The 22,379-nt window shown below is 38.7% G+C and overlaps 1 protein-coding gene across 1 annotated transcript in view; it reads left to right on the top strand.

Annotated features, from left to right (window-relative positions):
• GNS (glucosamine (N-acetyl)-6-sulfatase) overlaps window positions 1-22,379 on the top strand; it is a 43,376-nt gene that overhangs the window by 2,499 nt on the left and 18,498 nt on the right. Inside the window, exons 2-9 of the mRNA XM_006205818.4 lie at window positions 9,283-9,342; window positions 11,894-12,100; window positions 13,862-13,927; window positions 14,354-14,452; window positions 15,930-16,097; window positions 17,701-17,783; window positions 18,942-19,060; window positions 20,977-21,080. Of these exons, the coding sequence (XP_006205880.2) occupies window positions 9,283-9,342; window positions 11,894-12,100; window positions 13,862-13,927; window positions 14,354-14,452; window positions 15,930-16,097; window positions 17,701-17,783; window positions 18,942-19,060; window positions 20,977-21,080 (906 nt within the window). The remainder of the gene's footprint in view (window positions 1-9,282; window positions 9,343-11,893; window positions 12,101-13,861; window positions 13,928-14,353; window positions 14,453-15,929; window positions 16,098-17,700; window positions 17,784-18,941; window positions 19,061-20,976; window positions 21,081-22,379) is intronic.

Raw genomic sequence — 22,379 nt, 5'->3', positions numbered from 1 at the left:
TAATCTACAGTAACACCTTGTGTAATATTACCTTCATTTTTGTGGAGAGGAGGTCTCTGACCCAAAAAAGATCACAAATTGCTGCCCTAGTTGGCAAAATCGACAAGTGTCAATCCCCCAGACTAACTCTGGTCAAAGGATTATGGCTTTTGTATGATCGTGGTTGGATGTGGAATTTTTCAGTCGTCTCTCAAGTAGTCTTTTATGTGGTAGCGTCATCTTTAACTTTTCACTTTATTTGGTGCACATTTCATCTACGGGACTCCGTTTTTAGTTTTTTGCCCAGAGAACTGTTCATCTATTTCTTGATTTTACTTGGATGTTGTTGCAGTGTGACGCACTGTTCTGCACGAAAGCTGGTTGCTCTTTTTAAAATCATTGGCTCCTGAAAAAGTGACATTTGGTCAAAACTTAAAGGAAATAAGGGACAAAGATGTAGGCGAAGAGTAAATGCATCATGTTTTTTCTTCACTTAAAGCAAAGCAATCTTCCATAGTTAAAAGACAAGTTAGCCATAGAATTATCAGAGTTGTCAAAACTTTATTTCAGAGCAGCTATATATGGGGCCCAGGAAAGTGACTCCTTAGGGGTTTTTTGGCTTCGGATAAGTAAAGTAACACATTTACCCACATGCAAATGTAATATTGGCTGCTGCTTAAATAATGTAGTTTGGCTTTAACTTGACCAGCCACTATCTTTGCTTAGATCTGAAGGATCTACCTTATCATTCCGATGAGCATGAACACACGTACACATCTTCAGTACAGTGTGGTTTCTTGTTTGGGACTTACTTGATTAAGCACAGTTTATGGTTATCACCTATACTACTGTTAGCAGTGTAAAGGTGATGGTTATTAATACACATTTCTTACTTACGCTGAAATCTAAATTCCTGAACAGCCCTGCATAATCATCTGGCTCCTGCCTGCCTCTCTGACCTTGCCTTATTACCCCACCCACCACTCTACTCACTGTGCTGCTTCTAACAAGCGGGCCTTCATCCTGCCCTCACGTGTGCTACTTTCCTTCTCTGGCAGCATTTGTACTTGCTGTTCACTCAGTTTGAAAGCATCTTCTCCTGGACCTTTGTGTAGCTGCCTCATCATGTGACTCAGTACTGAAGTTACATCCTGAAAGAGGCCTTTCCTGACCACCCATCTAAAGTAGTTTTCCCCCTTTCCTTGCACCAGCTGCAGGCACATGGTCCTGGTTTGTAGCAATGATTATTTACCTGTTAGTTGTTTAAGTCCCCAAGAGTACAAGGATCATGAGAGTGGGGACCATCTATCTTTTGTCCTCCATTGCCTAGATCAGTGCCTGGCACACATTAAGTGTTTAATAAATGCATTGTAATCACACAGTTTTGTTTTACTGTAAATCACATGTTCTTCAGTAGCTTCACATATTTACCAGTTTGACCATTGAGTTCCCTATAATCAGCTCACATGGTCCTTTTTTCCCCTCTCTGTGTACTTACTGTAACTCAGATTCTTCATCCAACCAATGTTTCATTCAGCCCAACTTTTTACTTGAGGATAGCACCCAGTGATGTTCGTGGTAGATCACGGCTGGTGACATCACTTCTAAAGCTCAGCAAAGACCTTATAAATCACTGGTTTCCCCTGGGCACCTATTATGAATCCACTCTGAAATCATCAAAGATCTTTTTTTTTCTTTAAATTTTTTTAATTGAGGTGTAATTGACATACAGCATTATGTAAGTGTCAGGTGTACGGCATAAGGATTCAGCATTTATATATATATATATATATATATATATATATATTGCCAAACAATGGTCACCACAGTAAATATAAACATAACAATACATGGTTACAGAATTTTTTTTTCTTACATGAGAACTTTTAACATCTACTCTCTTAGCAGCTTTCAAATATGCAGTTTTATTAGCTATAGTTGTCATCCTGTACATTGCATCCCCATGACTTATTTATTTTATAACTGTAAGTTTGTGCTTTGGACCCCCTACACCCATTTCGCTCACATGAGCCACCCCCACCCCACTCCTTGTCTCTGACAACCGATCTGATCTCTGTATGTAAACTTGGGTTTTGGGGGTTTTAGATTCCACACATAAGGTCATACAGTATTTGTCTTTCTCTCACTTAATTCACTTAGCATAGTGTCCTCAGAGTCCACCCATATTGTTGAAATGGCAATATTTCATTCTCTTTTATGGCTGAGTAATATTCCATTGTTTATATCCCACAGCATCTTTTCCATTCAGCCATTGATGGACATTTAGGTTGTTTCCATATCTTGGCTATTGTAAATAACGCTGCAGTGAACATAGGGGGACATTATCTTTTTGGTTAGTGTGCTTATTTTCTTCTAAGATAGATATCCAGAAATGGAACTGCTGGATCACATGGTAGATCTATTTTTAATTTTTTGAGGAGCTTCCGTATGATTTTTTATGCAGGCTGAACCAGTTTACATTCCCACAAACAATTGCACAAGTTTCCCTATTCTCTACAGCCTTATCAACGCTTGTTATCTCTTGTCTGTTTGATAATGGCCACTCTAACAGGAGTGAGATGATAAACTCATTATGGTTTTGATTTGCGTTTTCCTGACAGCTAGTGATGTTGAACATCTTCTCACGTACCTATTGGCTATCCGTGTATCTTTTTTGGAAAAATGTCTCTTGAAATCCTCTTTCCATTTTTCAGTTGGCAGTGTTTTTTGCTATAGAATTGTATGAGTTCTTTACATATTTTGCTTATCAACACCTTATCAGATATATGACTTGCAGATATTTTCTTCCGTTCACTAAGTTGCCTTTTCATTAATAATTTCCTTTGCTGTGCAGAAGTTTTTTATTATTTTTAATTGAACTATAGTTGATACACAATATTGTGGTAGTTTCAGGTGTACAGCAAGGTGATTCAGATGCATATATAGAATCTTTTTCAGATTTTTTCCATTGTAGATTATTACGAGATATTGAATATAGGTGCCTGTGCTATACAGTAAATCCTTGTTTGTCTGTTTTATGTATAGTTTTGTGTATCTCTTAATCCCATACTCCTAACTTAAACTTACCCCCCTTTCCCCTTTGGCAATTGTAAGTTGGTTTTCTGTGTCTGAGTCTGTTCCTGTTTTGTAAATAAGTTCACTTCTGTTATTTTTTTAGATTCCACATATGAGTAATTTAATATGTCTTTCTTTGTGTGACTTATTTCACTTAGTATGATAATCTCTGGGTCCATTTATGTTGCTGCAAATAGTAATATTTCATTCTTTTTTATGGCTGAGTAATATATATATGTTGTGTGTGTATATATATATAAAAAGATGTATTTATATATTGTATATGTATATAAAGAAGTTGTGATATATTTATCCAATTATCTGTTGATGGACACTTAGTTTGCTTCCATATATTGCCTGTTGTAAATGTTGCTGCTGTGAACATTGGGGTGCATATATCTTTTCAAATTAGAGTTTTCATCTTTTCTGCATATATGCTGGGGAGTGAGATTGCTGGATCATATGGTAAGTCTATTTTTAGTTTTTTAAGGAATCTCCAGACTGTTTTTCCCTGGTGAATGCACCAATACACATTCTTACCAACAACATAGCAAGGTTGGTTGCCTTTTCTCCACAGCCGCTCCAGTGTTTATTATTTGTAGACTTTTTAATGGTGGCCATTCTGACTGGTCTGAGGTGATATACCTCATTGTAGTTTTGATTTGCATTTCTCTTATAATTAATGATTTTGAGCATCTTTTCATGTGCTTGTTGGCCATCTGTATGTCTTCTTTGGAGAAATGTCTGTTTAGGTCTTCTGCTCATTTTTTGATTGATTTTGTTTGCTTTTTGATAATGAGTTGTATGAACTGTTTGTATATTTTGGAAATTAATCCCTTGTCAGTCACATCATTTGCAAATATTTTCCCCCAGTCTGCAGGTTGTCTTTTCATTTTATTTATGGCTTCCTTTGCGATGTAAAATCTTGTAGTTTGATTAGGTCCCATTTGTTTAATTTCAATTTTATTTCTTTTGCCTTGAGAGACTGATCTAAGAAAATATTGCTGCATTTTATGTCAGAAGATGTTTTGCCTGTGTTCTTTTCTTGGAGTTTTTATGGTGTCATGTCTTATATTTAAGTCATTAAGCCATTTGAGTTCATTTTTGTGTATAGTATGAGGGTGTGTTCTAACTTCATTGATTTATGTGAGGCTGTCCCGCTCTCCCAATAGCACTTGCTGAAGAGACTATCTTTTCTCAATTGTTTTTTTGCCTCCTTTGTCGAAGGTTAATTGACTGTAGGTGTGGGGGTCAGAAGCTTTTTAGTTTGATGTAGTCCCACTTGTTTGTTTTTGTTGCCTTTGCTTTCGGTGTCAGATCTAAAAATTCATTGCCAAGTTTTAGCAAGGAGCTTACCACCTATGTTTTCTTCTCCATGGTTTCAGGACTTACATTCAAGGATGCCTTTACTCCATGTTGAGTTAGTTTTTGTGTATGGTGTGTGATAGTGGTCCAGTTTCATTCTTTCACATGTGGTTGTCCAGTTTTGCAAGCAATATTTATTTAAGAGACTGTGTTTTCTTCATTGTATATTCTTGATTCCTTTGTCATTAAGTAATTGACCGTTAGTGTGTGGGTTTATTTCTGGACTCTTCAGTTTCATCGATCTGTATGTCTGTTTTTATGCCAATACTGTTTCTGTTTTGATTACTATTTTTTTAATTGAGGTATAGTTGATTTACAGTATTATATGTTTTAGGTGTACAACATAGTAATTCAGAATTTTTATAGATTATACTCTATTTATAGTTAATATAAAATATTGGCTATATTGCCTGTGCTGTTCAATTTATCCTCATAGCTGGCTTATTTTACACATAGTAGTTTGTACCTCTTAATCCCCTGCCTCTCTCCTTCTCCCCTCTTCCCTCTCCCCACTGGTAACCACTAGTTTGTCCTCTATATTTGTCATTCTGTTTCTTACTTTGTTATAGTCACTAGTTTTATTTTTTAGATTCCACACATAAGTGATAACATACAGTATTTATCTTTCTCTGACTTATTTCACTAACCATACATTGGGATGCATGTATCTTTTCAAATTAGTGTTTTTGTTTTGTTCAGGTATATGCCTAGGAGTAGAATTGCTGGATCATATGATAGTTCTATTTTTAGTTTTTTGATTTCCACAGTGACTGCACCAGTTTATTCCCACTGACAGTGTACAAGGGTTCCTTTTCTTCATATCCTTGCTAAAATTTGTTATTTATGGTCTTTTTTTGTCTTTTTTTAAATTTCTTATTTTTTACTGAGGTGAAGTCAGTTTACAATCTTAATTTCAGGGAAGGGTAATAGCTCAGTGGTAGAGTGCATGCTTAGCATGCATGAGCTCTTGGGTTCAATCCCCAGTACCTCCATTAAATAAATAAATAAACAAACCTAATTATCCCAAAACAAAACAACAACATAAAAAAAGTCAGCCTCTCTACAGTGTTTTTAGTTTCATGTGTACAGCAAAGTGATTTAGTTACACATACATATTTTTCAGATTCTTTTCCATTACAGCTCACAGGAAATTGAATATAGTTCCTTGTGCTATATAGTAGGTCCTTGTTGTTTATCTATTTTATATATAGTAATAATGTATCTGTTAATCCCAAACTCCTAATCTATCCCTCCCCCCCCAGAATGTTTTTGTCTGTGAGTCTATTTCTGGTTTGTAAATAAAATTTGTCTTTTTTTTTGATTCCACATACAAGTAACATCATATGATATTTGTCCTTGACTTATTTCACTTAATATGATCATCTCTAGGTCCATCCATGTTGCTGCAAATGGCATTTTGTTCTTTTTTATGGCCGAGTAATAGTCCATTTTGTATATATACTGCATCTTCTTTATCCATTCATCTGTTTTTGGAAATTTAGGTTGTTTCCATGTGTTGGCTATTGTAAGTCTTGCTGCTGTGAATATTGAGGTGCATATGTCTTTTCAAATTAGTTTCCTCCAGCTATATGCCCAGGAGTAGGGTTGCTGGATCATATGGTAACTGTTTCTGGTTATTTTAAGGAACCTCTGTACTGTCTTCCATAGTAGTTGCACCAATTTTCATTCCCACCAACAGTGTGGGGAGGTTCCTTTTTCTCTACACCCTCTCCAGCATTTATTTATAGATTTTTTGATGATGACCTTTCTAACTGGTGTGAGGTGATACTTCATTGTAGTTTTGATTCTCTGATAAATAGCTATATTGGGCATCCTCTCATGTGCCTGTTGGCCATCTGTATGTCTTCTTTGGAGAAATATCTATTTAGGTCTTCTCATTTTTTGGATGGGTTGCTTTTTTTTTTTTTGATATTGAGTTGTATGAGCTGTTTGTATATTTTGGAAATTAGTCCCTTCAGTTGCATCATTGGCAAGTATTTTTTTCCAGTCTGTAGGTTGTCTTTTCATTTTGTTTATGGTATCCCTTAGATGTGCAAAAGCTTATAAGTTTAATTAAGTTCAATTTGTTTATTTTTGCTTTTATTTCCATTACTCTAGGACCTGGTTTGAAAAAAAAATAATGCTGTGATTTATGTCAACAAGTGTTCTGCCTATGTTTTCCTCTGGGATTTGTGGTCTTTTTGATGATAGAATTCTGAGAGGTGTGAGGTAATATCTCATTGTGATTTTCATTTGTGTTTCACTGATTAATGATGGTGAACATCTTTTCATTTGCCTGTTGGCCATCTGTATGTCTTTTTTGGAGAAATGTCTATTTTGGTTTTCTGCCTGTTTCTCAATCAGGTTATTTGTTTTTTGATACTGAGTTGTATAAACTGTATATATTTTGGATATTAACCTCTTATCAGTCATCATTTGCAAATATTTTCTGCCGTTCAGTACATTGTCTTTTTGTTTTGCTGGTAGTTTCCTTTGCTGTGCAAAGGCTTTTTAAGTTTAATTAGGTCCCATTTGTTTTTTGTTTCTTGCTTTAGAAGACAGATTCAAAAATATACTGCTATGGTTTATGGCAAAAAGAGTTCTGCCTATGTTTCCCTCTAGGAGTTTTATCGTTTCCAGTTTTACATTTAGGGCTCTAATCCATTTGAGTTTATTTTTATATATGGTGTTAGAGAATGTTCTAATTTCATTCTTTTAAATGTCGTTGGAACCAGTGCCACTTTTCCCAGCGCCACCTATTGAAGAGACTGTCTTTTCTCCAGCACATGTTCTTGGCTCCATTGTCATAGATTAATTACCGTAAGTGTATTGGTTTATATGTGGGCTCTCTATTCTGTTACATTGACCTGTGTGTCTTTTTTTGTGGCAGTACCATACTGGTTTTTTTTTTTTTTAATTGAAGTATAGTCAGTTACAATGTGTCCATTTCTGGTGTACAGCACAATCATACTGTTTTGATTACTGTAGCTTTGTAGTATAGTCTGAAGTCAGGGAGCATGATACCAGCAGCTCCATTCTTTCTTAAGGTTTTAGCTATTCATGATTTTCTAGGTTTCCATACAAATTTTAAAATTATTTCTTTCACTTCTGTGAAAAATGCCATTGGTATTTTGATAGTGATTGCATTGAATCTGTAGATTGCCTTGAAAAGCATGATCATTTTAACAATATTAATTTTTCCAGTCCATGAACCTGGTATATCTTTCCGTCTGTTTGTGTCATCTTCAGTTTCATTCATCAGTGTGTTACAGTTTTCTGAGTAAAATTCTTTTACCTCCTTAGGTACTTTTATTCCTAGATACTTTATTCTTTTTGATGCGATTGTAGATGGGATTGTTTCCTTAATTTCTCCTTCTGATAGTTCATTGTATGGTGTATAGAAACGCAACAGATTTCTGTATATTAATTTTGTATCCTGCAACTTTACCAAATTCATTGATGAGCTCTGGTAGTTTTTGGTGATGTCTTGAGGATTTTCTATGTATAGTATCATGCCATCCACAGACAGTAACAGCTTTACTTCTTGCTTTGCAATTTGGATTCCTTTTCTTTTCCTTGCTCAATTGTTATGGCTAGGACTTCCAATACTATGTTGAATAAAAGCAGCAAGAGTGGGCATCCTTGTCTTGTTCCTGATCCTAGAGGAAAAACTTTAATTTTTTTCACTGTTGAGTAGGATATTAGCTGTGGATTTATTTTATATGGCCTTTATTATGTTAAGGTACATTCCCTCTATACCCACTTTATGAGTTTTTATCATAAATGGATTTTGAATTTTGTCAAATACTTTTTCAGCATTAAAAGTTCTTCTCAGATAAGTTAGAATCCTTATCCTTTCAAGCTAATGGGTTCCTTAGGTTTCCTACCATCTGTATAAAACAATGGGAATAAGATAGCAATGTTGAAAATGACCCTCTTATTAACGTAGTCATGCTTAGAATGGTCTCAGATTTCAAAGGTGCTTCAGAATCGTCATGAACTGACTCAGAATTGAAACAAGCTCCTTCAGATTGTCCTTTCTTGCTGTCTGGAATCTGAATAAATATTACTGGTGATTTTTTAAAATGTTATTATTTGTATATAAATTACAGTCTTCCTACTTTTAATCCTCACTCTAGGATTTGAAATTAGTTATTGTCTATACCTGTCAGACTCTTAAGTTTTGAACAAAAGATAAAAAGCAAGGATATAAACAAAGAAATTTCTGACTAGTCCTTGGCCTGACAAGGCTCTGTGTATGTCTGTTTGCCGCCTGGTTCACGTCTTTAGCTGAAGAGGTGATTGGTCTAGGGCAGAGGGCCCTGAGCTTGTAGTAAGAGTGTGTGTCTGGGCTTCACCACTACGAGTCTGATATTTGAGTCATTCTCTGAGCCTCAGGGCATTGTCTGGCTTTCAGAACCTAAGTGTTGTCTTATTTGTGTTTTAAAGGGCGGAAGGCTCCTTTCACATCATTTTCTACATCCTGCTTCTATGAATGAGTTAATGGAGATAGATATTCTTCATCTACTTGTAAGGGGCTGGTGACAGATGAGAAAAGGGCACCAAAATTTTATTGTTTTGAAATCAACATTGCTAGAATAATTCCGTCAGCTGTGAACTTTCCTTTCCTGCAGGAGTTATAACTCCCTGAACTCTGCACAGGACATAATTGACCGTAACCAAGCGTGTTCGGTTCATCTCCAGAATCCCACAGAACTCTCTTGGCTGTTTCTTAGTGTCAGGTGGAGCTGATCATTTGGGAATAAAAGGTTAAGAATAGATACCCAAAAACCCACAAATTTTGTTCTGTGTGTTTTAGTTTATTAAAAGACATTGTTTAACAGATAATTATTTATTTTACAGACACCACTAAAGAAAACCAAGGCTCTCATCGGAGAGATGGGGATGACTTTCTCCAGTGCTGTAAGTTTTGAAGCTAATTTAATTTTTTGGGGTTTCATTTGTGTTATGTTCTAAGATGAAACACTCTCTTTGGGGTAGTCTAGTGTAATGTATGTGGGGTTTTTTTCCTAGGTAAGTGCCTGATCTGATGGAAGGACTCTATTTAATGTAATGTAAATTCTTTTAATTGAAATATTACTTCTTACCAATTGAAGATTAAATTGCAGGTATTTTCCGAGCCAGTCTGATCTACAACTCAGAACTAGAGAACAGAACTAGAGAATTTTATTTAAAACTCCACTGTTGGAGGTTTGAAAATCTCTTGTAACAATCAGGTAACATTCATACTGTATAAATTGTTCCATGGTAAAAGCTAGCAGGCCACTTTACAAAGCCCAGTAAACCCTGGTAGCCGAACCTAACAAAGAAAATAGCAACAAAACAAAACCCAACAACAACTGTGTGTGCATATGTCTATGTGTGTCTATATAAAAATATAAATGGAAAGCTCCAAAATAAAATACAAATCAAATTCAAAACCTATGCTCATGACCAACTAAGTGGTATCTTACCTAGCTTAATGTCAGGAAGTTCCTTGAACAGCAGCAGAGTGTTGTGGTGACGAGCACAGACTCTGGAACCAGATCACCTTGCTCTGAATGTCCTCTCTGCCTCTTTTCTAGCTCTGTGACCTTGCGTGAGTTATTAACCTGTTTGGCCTTTGGTTTCCCCATTTAGTAAATAGGGGTACTAAAAGCTACCTCAGAGGTTAAATGAATTGTTACATGTAAAGCAAGCACCTATACCGGTGTCCGACTTAAAGCAAGTACCACTACATAACGGTGGTTGTTATATTGTCCACCAGCATATCATCAGTAATTAAAAGGAGGAAAATTAGATGCTCATCTCAGCAGAGACTTAAAGTCCTCTGAAATTTTAGCATCCTTTCCTTGTAATTTATTAAACTGTTAGAAGACTACATCCTTACTATGATGAATATTTTAAACAAATAGCACAACTTAAAATTAAGATGAAAGTCTCAGAGCACTGCTTTTAGGGAAGAGACAAGGGCCTAGTACCTCTCAATGTTCTCCTGAACTGTCCAGTCATTGGCATAAATCTTGTGGAATTAAGAGGTAAAACTATTGGAAAGAGACAAAATTATTATTTCCACTTGTCTGGATTTTCTACCTAGAAAACACAAGAGAATTGTTGGAAAGATTTTTAAATTAATACAGTTGAGTAAGATAGAAATGAAAAAGTAGAAATACCTTTCTTCCATGTAACCAGTTAGAGAAATATGGTGGGGGCAGGGGAGAGAAAAGATTCCACTTACACAGCAGGAAAATATCGACTCCAGGAAGAGCCACTGGTGGCCAGTAATGGTTAAGACCTGTAAATACAGTTACAGAATTTTGTGAGGGATAAAATACTTCATATGTAGATATCCACTTCATTTTTTGTGATAAGACACAAGATTATAAAATGATTATTCTGATCAGAATCCCAACAAGATTTTTTAGGCTGAATTCAGTGATTCCAAAGTTATCTGGAATCATAAGTAGGTTAAAATAATCAAGGTAAATTTTTAAAGGAAGAGATGGCTTTACCAAAATACTAAATATACTAAAATGTAATATGAAGATCCATTGAACAGCATGGCATTGGCCAAAACATAGGTCAGAAAATAAAAAAGAGAAACAATTAAGAGTTGCCAGTGTGAAAATTAACAAGTCAAACATCTGACAAAATTAAAAAGCAGAAGTAAAAAATGGAAGTATTTGTGACATGATTGAATCCTTCCTTAACTCAGATTTTAGGTAACAAGAGGGGAAATGTGCAAAGCACATGAACAAACCATTCACATGAATGCAGTTGGTCAGTATGCATGCGGAAAATGTTCATCCTTGCCAGTACTTAAAAATGCCAAATCTAATTTGAAAGGCCAAAGAAACGCTAAGTATCTCAAAGGGATACTATGTAATTTTGGCAGGGGTGTGCTTCAATGAGCATTCCTTCCCTGCTGGTGCAAGTATAAGCTACTGTTACCCTTCTGTAAAGTGGATCGGTGATGTGCATTAAGACCTAGACAAATGTTATTGAGTAAAATAGGGTAATTCTATTAATGACAGGAGCTAGTAGAAATATAATTAGAATAAAAATAGAATGTGTCCAATTTATAAAATGATGCGGGTAATGTATAAAGCTACAGATCAGCCTGAGTGAACCTCTACTTCTCAGCAACATTAGCTGCAAGTCCTGCTCTGCTGTTTTGCTTGCATGTAAATATTCTTTAGCAAATGAGAGTAGAACAACTATTATGTTATCCTGTAGAAATAAACCAGCTGAAAAAGAAATCTGTTCTCTTGGTTTGTTTTATCTGCTTGATGGTCTCCGCTTTGGGTCTTAAAGCCACTCTGATGATGTGTGTCACAGGTAAAGAAGATCTCTGTTTCATGGGAAACTAGAAATTTGAAGTTAGAGTATTTAGCACCTTTCTTTGTTCTCTTGAGAAATGGTGAGAAATCTGTCTTGTGTAACTTTGTCTTTCTTGCTTCTGTTCCCTTTGTAGTATGTGCCAAGTGCTCTTTGCTGCCCAAGCCGAGCCAGTATCCTGACAGGGAAGTACCCACATAATCATCACGTTGTTAACAACACTTTGGAGGGAAACTGCAGTAGCAAGTCTTGGCAGAAGATCCAAGAACCAAATACTTTCCCAGCAATTCTCAGATCAATGTGTGGTTATCAGACCTTTTTTGCAGGGAAATACCTAAATGAGGTATGTTAGATGGTCTAATTATTCCCTTTTTTTCTCTTTAATAATAGCTTATTAACTGTGAATTAATATAATTCATGTTAATTGTTTTTTAATTAGTATCCATTCAAGTCACATTACAAGGTTTTTGGTATTTTGTTTTCTCCTAATCTCCCTGTTAAACAAGAACTTACATACATGAATTATTTACATGATTTGGATACTGTGTTATTCTTTTTTTAAAGAGTCTCAGGAGCATTTATTTAAAAACTGTCTTAGGACTACTGTTGTCTGTTGCATCTTCCCCTTTTTTCCTCAAGAATTCTGCTTGTCTTGTGGCTGTCATGGTATCTTTGTTTCCATTTCCCCTTGATCAGGACCAGAGTGAAGAATTTTTTCCTCTTAGTCTGTTTCCTGAATTATAAAACTTAATACTTAACTCCCATTTTCTAACTTGAGAACTGGGAAGAGATTGTGGAGAAATCAGTGACAAAGGGAAAACACCCAGAGCCTTAGGACATTCAAGCCATTAAGCCTTTAAAGCAGACCACTGAGTAGTTAGTGAGCTGGCTTTGTGGGCCTGGATGGAGGAAAAGCTCATTGTGAATGGCCAAGGCCACATTTCAGGGCCTCAAATCCACCACATTGGCCTTAGCGTTTATTCAGAGTTCAAGTTTAAAGGAAATAGTGTGTTTGAGAGGGTTTGGGTTATCTCTTGCAGTAAGACTGGGGACTCAGGACAAAGAGAAGATGCCCATTTTCTTAGATAATTTATCCATGGTTGCTAGAGATCTTAATCTCTGATCTGTATTATCTGTTCATTCTCCCTCTCCCTGCAGCTACTGGGGGGATTTGCAACCTTGTGGGTTTGTTGGAAAATAAGTCAGTTTGGAAAGAATCATAAGCAGTAGGTATGGATACCAGGTTATTGGGTTAAGAATATGGGTCATAAAGAGAACTTTTACTACTTTGCATGTTAAAGATCATCGAACATGTTTACAAAGTTAGAAATTCTTCAGAATACAGACATTTCATTCTCAGGGATACTGCCTTAAATGGGCATTGGTTAAACCTTGTTGAGATAAAATGGGATGATTCTGTACTCTTTTCACTTACTCATCTCATCAGATAAATTTGAGTCCAAAAGCAGATTTCATCAGCGGGACAGCTGAAGCGATAGGCTGATACAGCTCATACTCTGATTCATTTGGGCTGTTAGCCACAGGTTTGGCTGGCTATTCAGTCTAAACCGTCAGTGGCTCAGCAGATGAGCCCTGCGGCCTAAGCGGTGCGGACTTCCTCTGTACAGGGCCAGAGGTAAACACATTAGGCTTTGCAGGTGGTGTGCCTGTGTTGTGACTGTTCGGTTCTGCCGTTGTCACATGAGAGCAGCCATAGACTTACATGAACCAAGGAGCATGGCTGTGTTCCAGTAAAATGTCATCATCGTTGAAATCTCAATGGCATGTAACTTGTCACAGAAATACTCCTTTTTTGATTGGTGTTTATATTTTTAATGGTTGGAAGAAAATTCTTAGCTTGCTGACCATACAAAACTGTTGGCAGGCAAGATTTGGCCTGCCAGCTGTAACTTGCCAACTCCTGCTTCAGAAGGTCCTAGGATTGTAGTGTTCTTTACTTTTTGACTGATGTGTGTGTTTGGAGAAATTGAGCGCCTACCATGTTTCAAGTACTGATCTACAGAGATTCTAAACGTTTCCTGTTTCCTTCTGGTCTGGTCACGTGCAAGGACTCCTCTAACGCGCTGCATGTCTTGCTTTTCAGTATGGAGCCCCAGATGCAGGTGGGCTCGCGCACGTCCCTCTGGGCTGGAGTTACTGGTATGCCTTGGTGAGTGATGATTGAAGTCAGTGACAATTAAACACAATTCTGCAGATGCAAAATGTTTACCTTCTAATGTAGCCCTGCTAATGACATAACTTGGTTTGCTTTTATGATTGGCCTTTTTATCTCTTTAAAAGAAAGTCTGTTGGCTTGTGAATTGTGGGATATTTTTCCTGCATTGCACAGGGTTTAGCAATGTATTTTGCTGTTGTACCTGATCCATTTCTCGCTTTTTAAACTAGGACATATTGTTGAAACTGTGCTAGTAGTTAATAAAAACCATAGTCAAAAAATCCAATTCAGTATTGACTAGAGCAGTTTTTTAAATTTCTTACCACTATTTAAACAGAGTTTAGTTTAGCCCAGCATGGTTTCCAACTTTAATTTGGTGTGCTGACCTCATAACAGATTTTACTTTTCTCTCTTTCATAGGAAAAGAATTCTAAATATTATAATTACACCCTCTCTATCAATGGGAAGGCGCGGAAGCATGGAGAAAACTACAGCGTGGACTACCTGACGGATGTTTTGGTGAGTTACTGGAGCTCTGTCCTTGCAGGTTTAGCTCACATTTGATTAAAGACTCCGCAGAGAAAACCTTTAGTCGTATTTGTTCATGTTGGGTAACATGAATGAATAATAACTTGGTCTAACCGCCAAGGAATATTTCCAGCTGATTAAAAACTCCTGAGGGTGTTTTTCTTTGTATATAAGCCAGACTCAGATCTAATGTTCGTGAAATTCCAGCAGCAAATCCGTTTTCCAAAGGCTAATCTCTAAGCCTATAGAGATTACTTTGAGCAGGTTTTACTTTGTAGGGGTTCCTACTCTTGACCCCAGTTTTACTCACAAGCTACAAGATTCATCATGAGGGTGGGGGATAGGAATGGGGAGTCCTTCAGGCATTGTATGTTTATATATAAAAAATACTGAAATTGGGTGAATTTGGAACTGTTCTTTTCCTGTCTAAGATGTTTCTGATGCCAGCCCTCCACAGAACATCCATTCACCAAGTACTTCAGCACCCAGTAGAGCAGGTGTTCAGCAGTAAGTCTAAACAAAGTCCCTGACTCTGTGGAACGTGACTTTTCAGTGGTAGATTTTATTTACACATGTGTGTATATATGCACACATTCATTTGTTTTGTTAGGTGGTGATCAGTTAGAAAAATAAGGCAGGAAATGGGAGTTACTTAGATAACATTAAAGCAAAATCCTGAAGGAGGTAAGAATGAGCTCTACAGATCAGGGGAAAGAGCACCACAGGCAAAGGGAACCAAAAGTGTGAGGATGTTGAAGCAGCAGTGTGCGTGGCATGGTGGAGAAAGCACAAGGTTTCCGACAGGGCTGGAGTCTTAACAGGTGGGCGGTGAATAAGTGAAGATATAAATCAACTAGAACAATTAAAAACGGCATGGATGTGGGATGCTTTCATTTTCATGAAGTATCTCTAGAGAAGCAAATGAGAAATGTCAGTCCATATAAATTAAAACCCTGGTGTGATGTATCTGGGCTGAATACGATTCACTTTGCTGAGCTACTTCAGCTGGCACAACTTAGGGTCTGTCTACTCTCTACATATTTTTGTAAGATTAAGGTAACTTAATTCACTTTTCCCGTTGTTGTGAATTAGGTTCTCTTTTTATATTCTTTTAAGACATCAAATGTATATACGCTAAGGTGCATTAATGTAAGTTAATACTAAAATGGCCAAATTACATTTCTTTCCCTTATGGAAGGCAAAACAATTTTCAGGTCCTGTAAAATCAACAATTCTTAGTTGCTTTCCTAGGATGGTGTGCTTTTCAATTTCTTGTTGTAAGTATTTCCCTGAAAGCCACATGATTTGTTCTAGCAACATGCTTGCAAGTGACTGTGATGTAAATTGTGTGCCAAGACTGGCTGAAAGCTGACAGGGCCCCATACCCTCTGTTCCCCAGAGAACACGTGTCTATCAAAACCTCAGCTGTCGGGTAGGGTAAGAGATGACAAGTCTTTGTATGTGTCAGGCCAATGTCTCCTTGGACTTCCTGGAGTACAAGTCCAACTCTGAGCCATTCTTCATGATGATCTCCACTCCAGCGCCTCATTCTCCTTGGACGGCCGCACCTCAGTACCAGAACACCTTCCAGAACGTCTTTGCGCCAAGAAACAAGAACTTCAACATCCATGGAACGGTAGTTTCCCCTGACCCTTGAATTAAGCCATGCTTGATGTGGTTAACTGTAAAATACACTCAGCAGGGAGCCTTTGAGCCATGTAGTTAGTCTTCGTTCTAAAGATTTTAACAGTAATTACACTTGTTTCTAGTACACTAGGTAGTATAAACTTGCTCCAGGGGTACAGATAAGATTCCTGCCACACATCCAGTGAGCAGCTGGAGAGTCCATAGGGAATGGTAAAGACATGTCATCCTCTCTGAATGCAGGGTTTTCTGATAACCTCTGTGCTGGCTCTCCCCCTGCCTGGCAGTGGCGGAGACACATCCCTTGTGGCTGAGCTGGGCCTGCAGCAGTCTCTTCTGGGTGGCACTCACCAGGCACCAGGCGTAGGATGAAGAGGGGTGATGCAGTACAGTGTGACCGGGAAGCGAAGTTGAGCGGAGAAATGAGCCAGAGCAGGGAGGATAATGAAGGGCCACAACCTACTTGCTGTTCACCTCACATGCCACTTAACTTACCTTTCCCCTGGCACAGGGGAGAGGCCGTTCGCTGGGCCTCTTCTGCCTCATGCCTGTTACCCAGAGATCTTAGTTGCTTGTGAGGTGGTAGAAAGAGTGAGTCTTGGAATTCGACTCAGTGTTACCACTTCCTAGTTAAGTGACCTGACCACGAGCAAGATGCTTAACTTCCATTGTTCTCTTAAGAGTGGGGGATCCTGATCCCTCATGCAACTGCTGTGTGGATTAACATTATCGGCCTGTGCCTGTTACATATGACATTAAAGCTGAGTGAACTGAACTTTAAACCAGAGGGCCATTTTCTAACTGTGTTCCAAAAGAAGTTCATAGAAGTTCCCATGACCAAGTGAGTTTAGAAACATCAGGTTAAATAAGACTCTGCTACAGAATTTCTCAGTTAATGTTCCAATGTGAATTTGCAGCAAGAAATGCTCTACAGCATTTATCAGGCATGTTAACTAAAGAACACTTGGAGGATCATGATTTTGGGAGAGGGTGGCTTAGGGTATAGGAATAGGAGACACTGGTGTTCGGCAATGTTTTGGTTTCAACTGTGACTTCTTAATTTAAATGAGAAGAACTCTCCAGATTTGGACTTGAAGTTTTAGGAAATTGCTGTGATGAGATTTTCCCCAAGGTCCAAGGATAATCGATACCTTAGGTAGGAAAATAGAGGGTGACAGAATGATGACTTATTAGGCAAAACTTAGAGGAAGGTAAAGTTAGTGTTTACCCTTTTGTGGTTTGCGTGGTAGACCCAAAGCATAGACTCCAGGCTATAAATTTAATGTCTTTTTAGTCAGTAGCTTCGAGTAACTTTCACTAAATCTCTTATTAAAGCTACTAGCAAAGGAGCCCAGGCTTTTTGCTGTTAGGGAGGTTGATGGGAAGAAGCTAAAGAATGAGTGATGATTTGCACAAAGTTTTTTTTACCAACGTGGGGGAGGGAAGTGGGTGTGGGTGGCAGAGGAAAAGGATGAAGTTAAGCAGGAGGCTCCAGGGAGTTCCTTTTCACTGAAGTATAAAATGATCTTTGATACCCAGTTTATTTCATTATGGTGACTTGCTGTTAACTTTTTTTTTTTCCTTTTAAATTTTAGAACAAGCACTGGCTCATTAGGCAAGCCAAGACCCCGATGACTAATTCTTCAATACAGTTTTTAGATAATGCGTTTAGGAAAAGGTAAGAGCTGCTCCTTTCTCAGTCAAGGTGGTCTTTGAGGACCCTCTGAAGCAGCCCATGAGCACGGGCTGCACCATGTGGTTATCTCTCAGAGGGTAGCAAGTTGATGGGAGGTCTTTACATTCATCTACGAGGTGGCCTTTGGACCCTAGAACTAATTAAACAGTTCATTTTTATGACTTATTAAAATGTTGCAAACTGGAGCCATTTGGTTAAAAAAAATTTTTTTTCCCTATGTCTACAGAAAAGGTCACTTTGTGAGATATCAGCCCCAATATTTGCATAAGACCCAAGGGCTTAGACTAGAGCATAATATTTGCCTTTGTCGGTTTCAGTTTTCAAGAAATTCCAAAGTCAGTTTCTTAAAGCACGACACTTAAGGTGAATTCAGTTTTAGATCAGGGGTTGGAAAACTTTTTCTGTGAAGGGTCAGATAGTAAGTATGATAGGCTTGCACGCCACATAGTCTCTGTTGCAGCCGCTCAGCTCTGCTGTTGGAGTGCAGAAGCAGCCCTGGGCAGTATGTGAATGAATGAGCGTGGCTGTGTTCCAACAAAACTTTTTGTAAAATAGACAGCAAGTTGTTGTTTCGTGGGTGTAGAGTTTCAGATTTTCAAGATAAAAAGTTCTGGAGATCTGTTTCACCATATGAATATACTTAACACTACTGACCTGTGTGTAACACAATTTAAAAACACAAAAAGTGGTCAGGCTATGGCCCGTGACTGTAGTTGGCTGACTCCTCGTTTAGACTATTAAACACTGTTGTAGCACAGGTCTGTCTGAATTAATCTCTCTTAATCAGTGCTAAGTTGACAACTTCCCCTTCCAGTAATCTTTACTCTTATCACCAGTTAATGATAAATAATAAAACTGGTTGTTTTAAAAAAAAAAAGTCTCTATTTCTTTGGAATCGGTTAAATTTGGGATGAACTAATACGTTTGAAATTTCCTCATCTCTGTTTTGTTCTGAGTTTGGGATTCGAGCTTTTGGGGAGAGTGGCTTTGAGCGGGTTTTTTGGGAGGAAGGTTGGGAGTGTTTTGGGGGTTTGGTTTTGTTTGGGGAGCTTTGGGACATCGCGTTTGCTGTTTCGGCAAGAGAGCAGTACTTCAGCCATTGTCTCTGCGGTCCCATTGCCACCCCCTGTTCACATCCAGGTGGCAGACTCTCCTCTCAGTGGATGACCTCGTGGAGAAGCTAATCAAGCGATTGGAGTTCAATGGGGAGCTCAACAACACCTACATCTTTTATACCTCAGACAACGGCTATCACACAGGTAAGGGGCAGGGCTAGGTGGTCCCTATCACACAGGCAAGGGGCAGAGCTAGGTGGTCCCTATCACACAGGCAAGGGGCAGGGCTAGGTGGTCCCTATCACACAGGCAAGGGGCAGGGCTAGGTGGTCCCTATCACACAGGCAAGGGGCAGGGCTAGGTGGTCCCTATCACACAGGCAAGGGGCAGAGCTAGGTGGTCCCTATCACACAGGCAAGGGGCAGGGCTAGGTGGTCCCTATCACACAGGCAAGGGGCAGGGCTAGGTGGTCCCGTGACCTTTGTGAGGTGCCTTTCCTTTCTCTCCCAATCAGTAGTGCTGCCGGGGAGCTCCTGTCCTTTTGCAGCAGTAGACAGGCCAGCTGGAGGGTCTTGCCCTCGGGGCCTCTCTGGTTTGAGGGCCAATTCATTCCCCTGTGGAGAGACCAGGTTTCATAATTGGCTATTTCACAGGCTGACTTTGCATGGCTTTCTAGGAGTCTGAACTTGACGGGTTGGAGGTAGGCTTTATCGGGGTGAGAAATTGAACTAGATTTAAAGGACAAGTCAATCTTAAAAAATAGGACTAAGACATTTTACACAGAAAGACCAAGAGAGCGTTGTCTTGAGGCGAAGCTTTGTGAAATTAGCTTTCTTGATGGGTGTGGGTGTATGGGTGTGTGGTTTATGAATTGTTGTTTGTCTTTTCACGACTGCAGTATGAGTCAGCCCCATGTCCTCGACTTTCATCCTTTCTGCTTGGATCTTCTCTAGTGAAAAAAAGTCAGTGTATTCTTCCACGTTTAGAGTTCATAAACTTGAATTTATCTGAGGCTTGCTTGCACAGAAGCAGATCAATTAGGCATTTATTGTATTATTGTGACTATTTTTAGGCGCTCAAAGTAGAGACTAGTAAAATAACCATTCTCCAGTTTTCAGCTGCATGGGCCCAGTCATTTGAATTCCTCCCACCTTTGTGTTTCTTTTTTAGCTGGAAGTTTCTGAAGGAACTCCAGATGTTATGATTCCACCCATCAGCCCTTGATTGTGTGCGCGACTCGTTTGTTGTGTATCAGGATCTAGACAAAGTCCACATGCTGTTTTTAGGTTTTGTGTATTCTAAGGCTGTGCTTTGCCACCGGTTAATTGGAAGAACTGACCTTTTCCTAAATATCTCAGATTCTAGATTTAGCTGATTGCTTTAACTTGTTTATCTATATTGACCATTCCCTATGGATTGGTAGTTAGAGCTAGAGTCTTAATAGAAATTCAAGTTTTCAGCAAGAATGCTTTCTTGTTGATGCTGCGGTGGACTTCCTGTGTCTTCACAGCATGACGCTGACGCCTGTGGTGTCTGGTTGCCCCACTTCAGAGATGCTAATGTTGATTGATGGCTCCTGTGGTTTCAACCGGAGCCAGTCCTCTGAACCTTTTGGTGGCTAAAGTTTCCATTGATGATTATTGCTTAAAACTGTTACCTCAGAAATTGCAAGCTTTGACTTGGTAACTCCTTCCTTTCGCCTCCTTAGAGAATTCCCCTTGTCCTTTGGTTACCTTGAAATGCAATTTATTCAGGAAAGGCTGGGTGAATGATTTTGCTCCTTTACTTAGCAGCTTTTAGAGTAACCTCCTTCAATTGTGAGCAGGTGGAGTATCGTGCATAAATTATGCATTTTTGCTTCAAAACTTTCCGGCCATTCCTTTTGCTGAATTTGCCTGTGTTAGACTACGGAGTCTAGGCATTTGTTTAAAGAAGATGAGCTCATTGTTTCCTGCCTTGTAGTGATAAGAAACCCAGGCAAATTTAAGCTTTCCGTTAAAACACCACAATTAGTAGAACAAGGTTGTTTTCGTTTTTACTGTTAATTAAATGAACAGATGCATGACTGACACTTCTGTCTTGGCTCCGTCTTTACCCTTTGCATTTTTTGTCTTTTTCAGGACAGTTTTCTTTGCCAATAGACAAGAGACAGCTGTATGAGTTTGACATCAAAGTTCCACTGTTGGTTCGAGGGCCTGGGGTAAAACCCAATCAGACGAGCAAGGTGGGTGCCTGAGAGGATGATGCAGTTAACAGGTAGCACTTGCTGAGAAAAGCAAGCTATTCCTCCTGAGAGGAGGCTGGTGCAGTTTCTCCTTCTGCAAGAATGAAGGCTGATTGGCTTAAGATCTTGCAAGTGTCTTTATAAGCCTTGCAAATAGTGATTCTTTCTTTACTCTTTTTTTTTTATTCTTTATTTTTTATTTTTTATTGAAGTATAGTTAATGTACAGTATTATATAAGTTACAGGCATACAATACAGTGATTCACAATTTTTAATTATAGTTATTTGAAAATACTGGCTATGTTTCGTGTTGTACAGTACATCCTTGTAGCTTATTTTATAAGTAACAGTTCGTACCTTTTAATCCCCACCCTTATGTTGCTTCTCCCTCCTTCCTTCCTCCCCCCACTGGTATCCAGTAGTTTGTTTTCTATATCTGGGAGTCTGTTTCTTTTCTGAGATAATCACTAACAGGTTTTATATTTTAGATTCCACATACAGGTGATAACATACAGTATTTGTCTTTGTCTGACTTATTTTACTTCTCATAATACCAGTAAACTCCTGGCCACCCACCATTAACTGTATTTTCCCTCAAATATGCATATCGGCATAAATATCTTTTGCTTGTCTTTTGAGAGTAGATTTTTACTTGGTCCTTGAGTGGTGGCTGTCCACCAGGATGCTCATCAGAACCACCTTCTGAAACTGAAAGGCTCGACATTCAGAAGGGTTCTGGTTGACTCAACCTGGACTGGAATAGGAGCCCTCCCTCTTCCTTTTTTTCTTAAGTTGACAAGTGATTCTGAGAGGCAGCCTGGGTTGAGGCCCACAACCCTGTAGAGCAGCGCTCTTCAGGCTTTGCTGTGTGTGCACATCCCCGGGGACCTTGTTAAAAATTCAGATTCTGATTCTGCATTTCGACCTGCTCACAGGTGTTACCAGGTGATGTCAGCTGTTGGTCTGACCTCCCTTTGAGTATGAGGCCACAGGAGGCGTGTCATCTGAGAATTTGGTTCCCCTCTCTGTGGGTCTCTTCCTTATTAATATCTTTCTGGTTTACTGATTGTCTCTCCAGAGCTGCTATAAAGTACCACGTTCTTCTGTTGTCATTTCCATTTGGTCTCAGACTTGGTACCTAATACTGAGGCACTTTGTTCTTAGAGATCGTGAGTACCTTGATCCAAGACACTTTGGTCTGATGCTTGGGAGATAAGATTTGATAGGCCTCTACCAGTTATGTTTTGTCTCTTCCCTGATACCAGTTTCAGTCCCAGCTCAGTGAGACAAAAGCAAGCA

This window comes from Vicugna pacos, chromosome 12 (genome assembly GCF_048564905.1).
Source record: "Vicugna pacos chromosome 12, VicPac4, whole genome shotgun sequence".
Lineage (NCBI taxonomy): Eukaryota > Metazoa > Chordata > Mammalia > Artiodactyla > Camelidae > Vicugna > Vicugna pacos.
The sequence above is the reverse complement of the archived record's forward strand: the minus strand, read 5'-3'. Positions and strand labels throughout refer to the sequence as shown.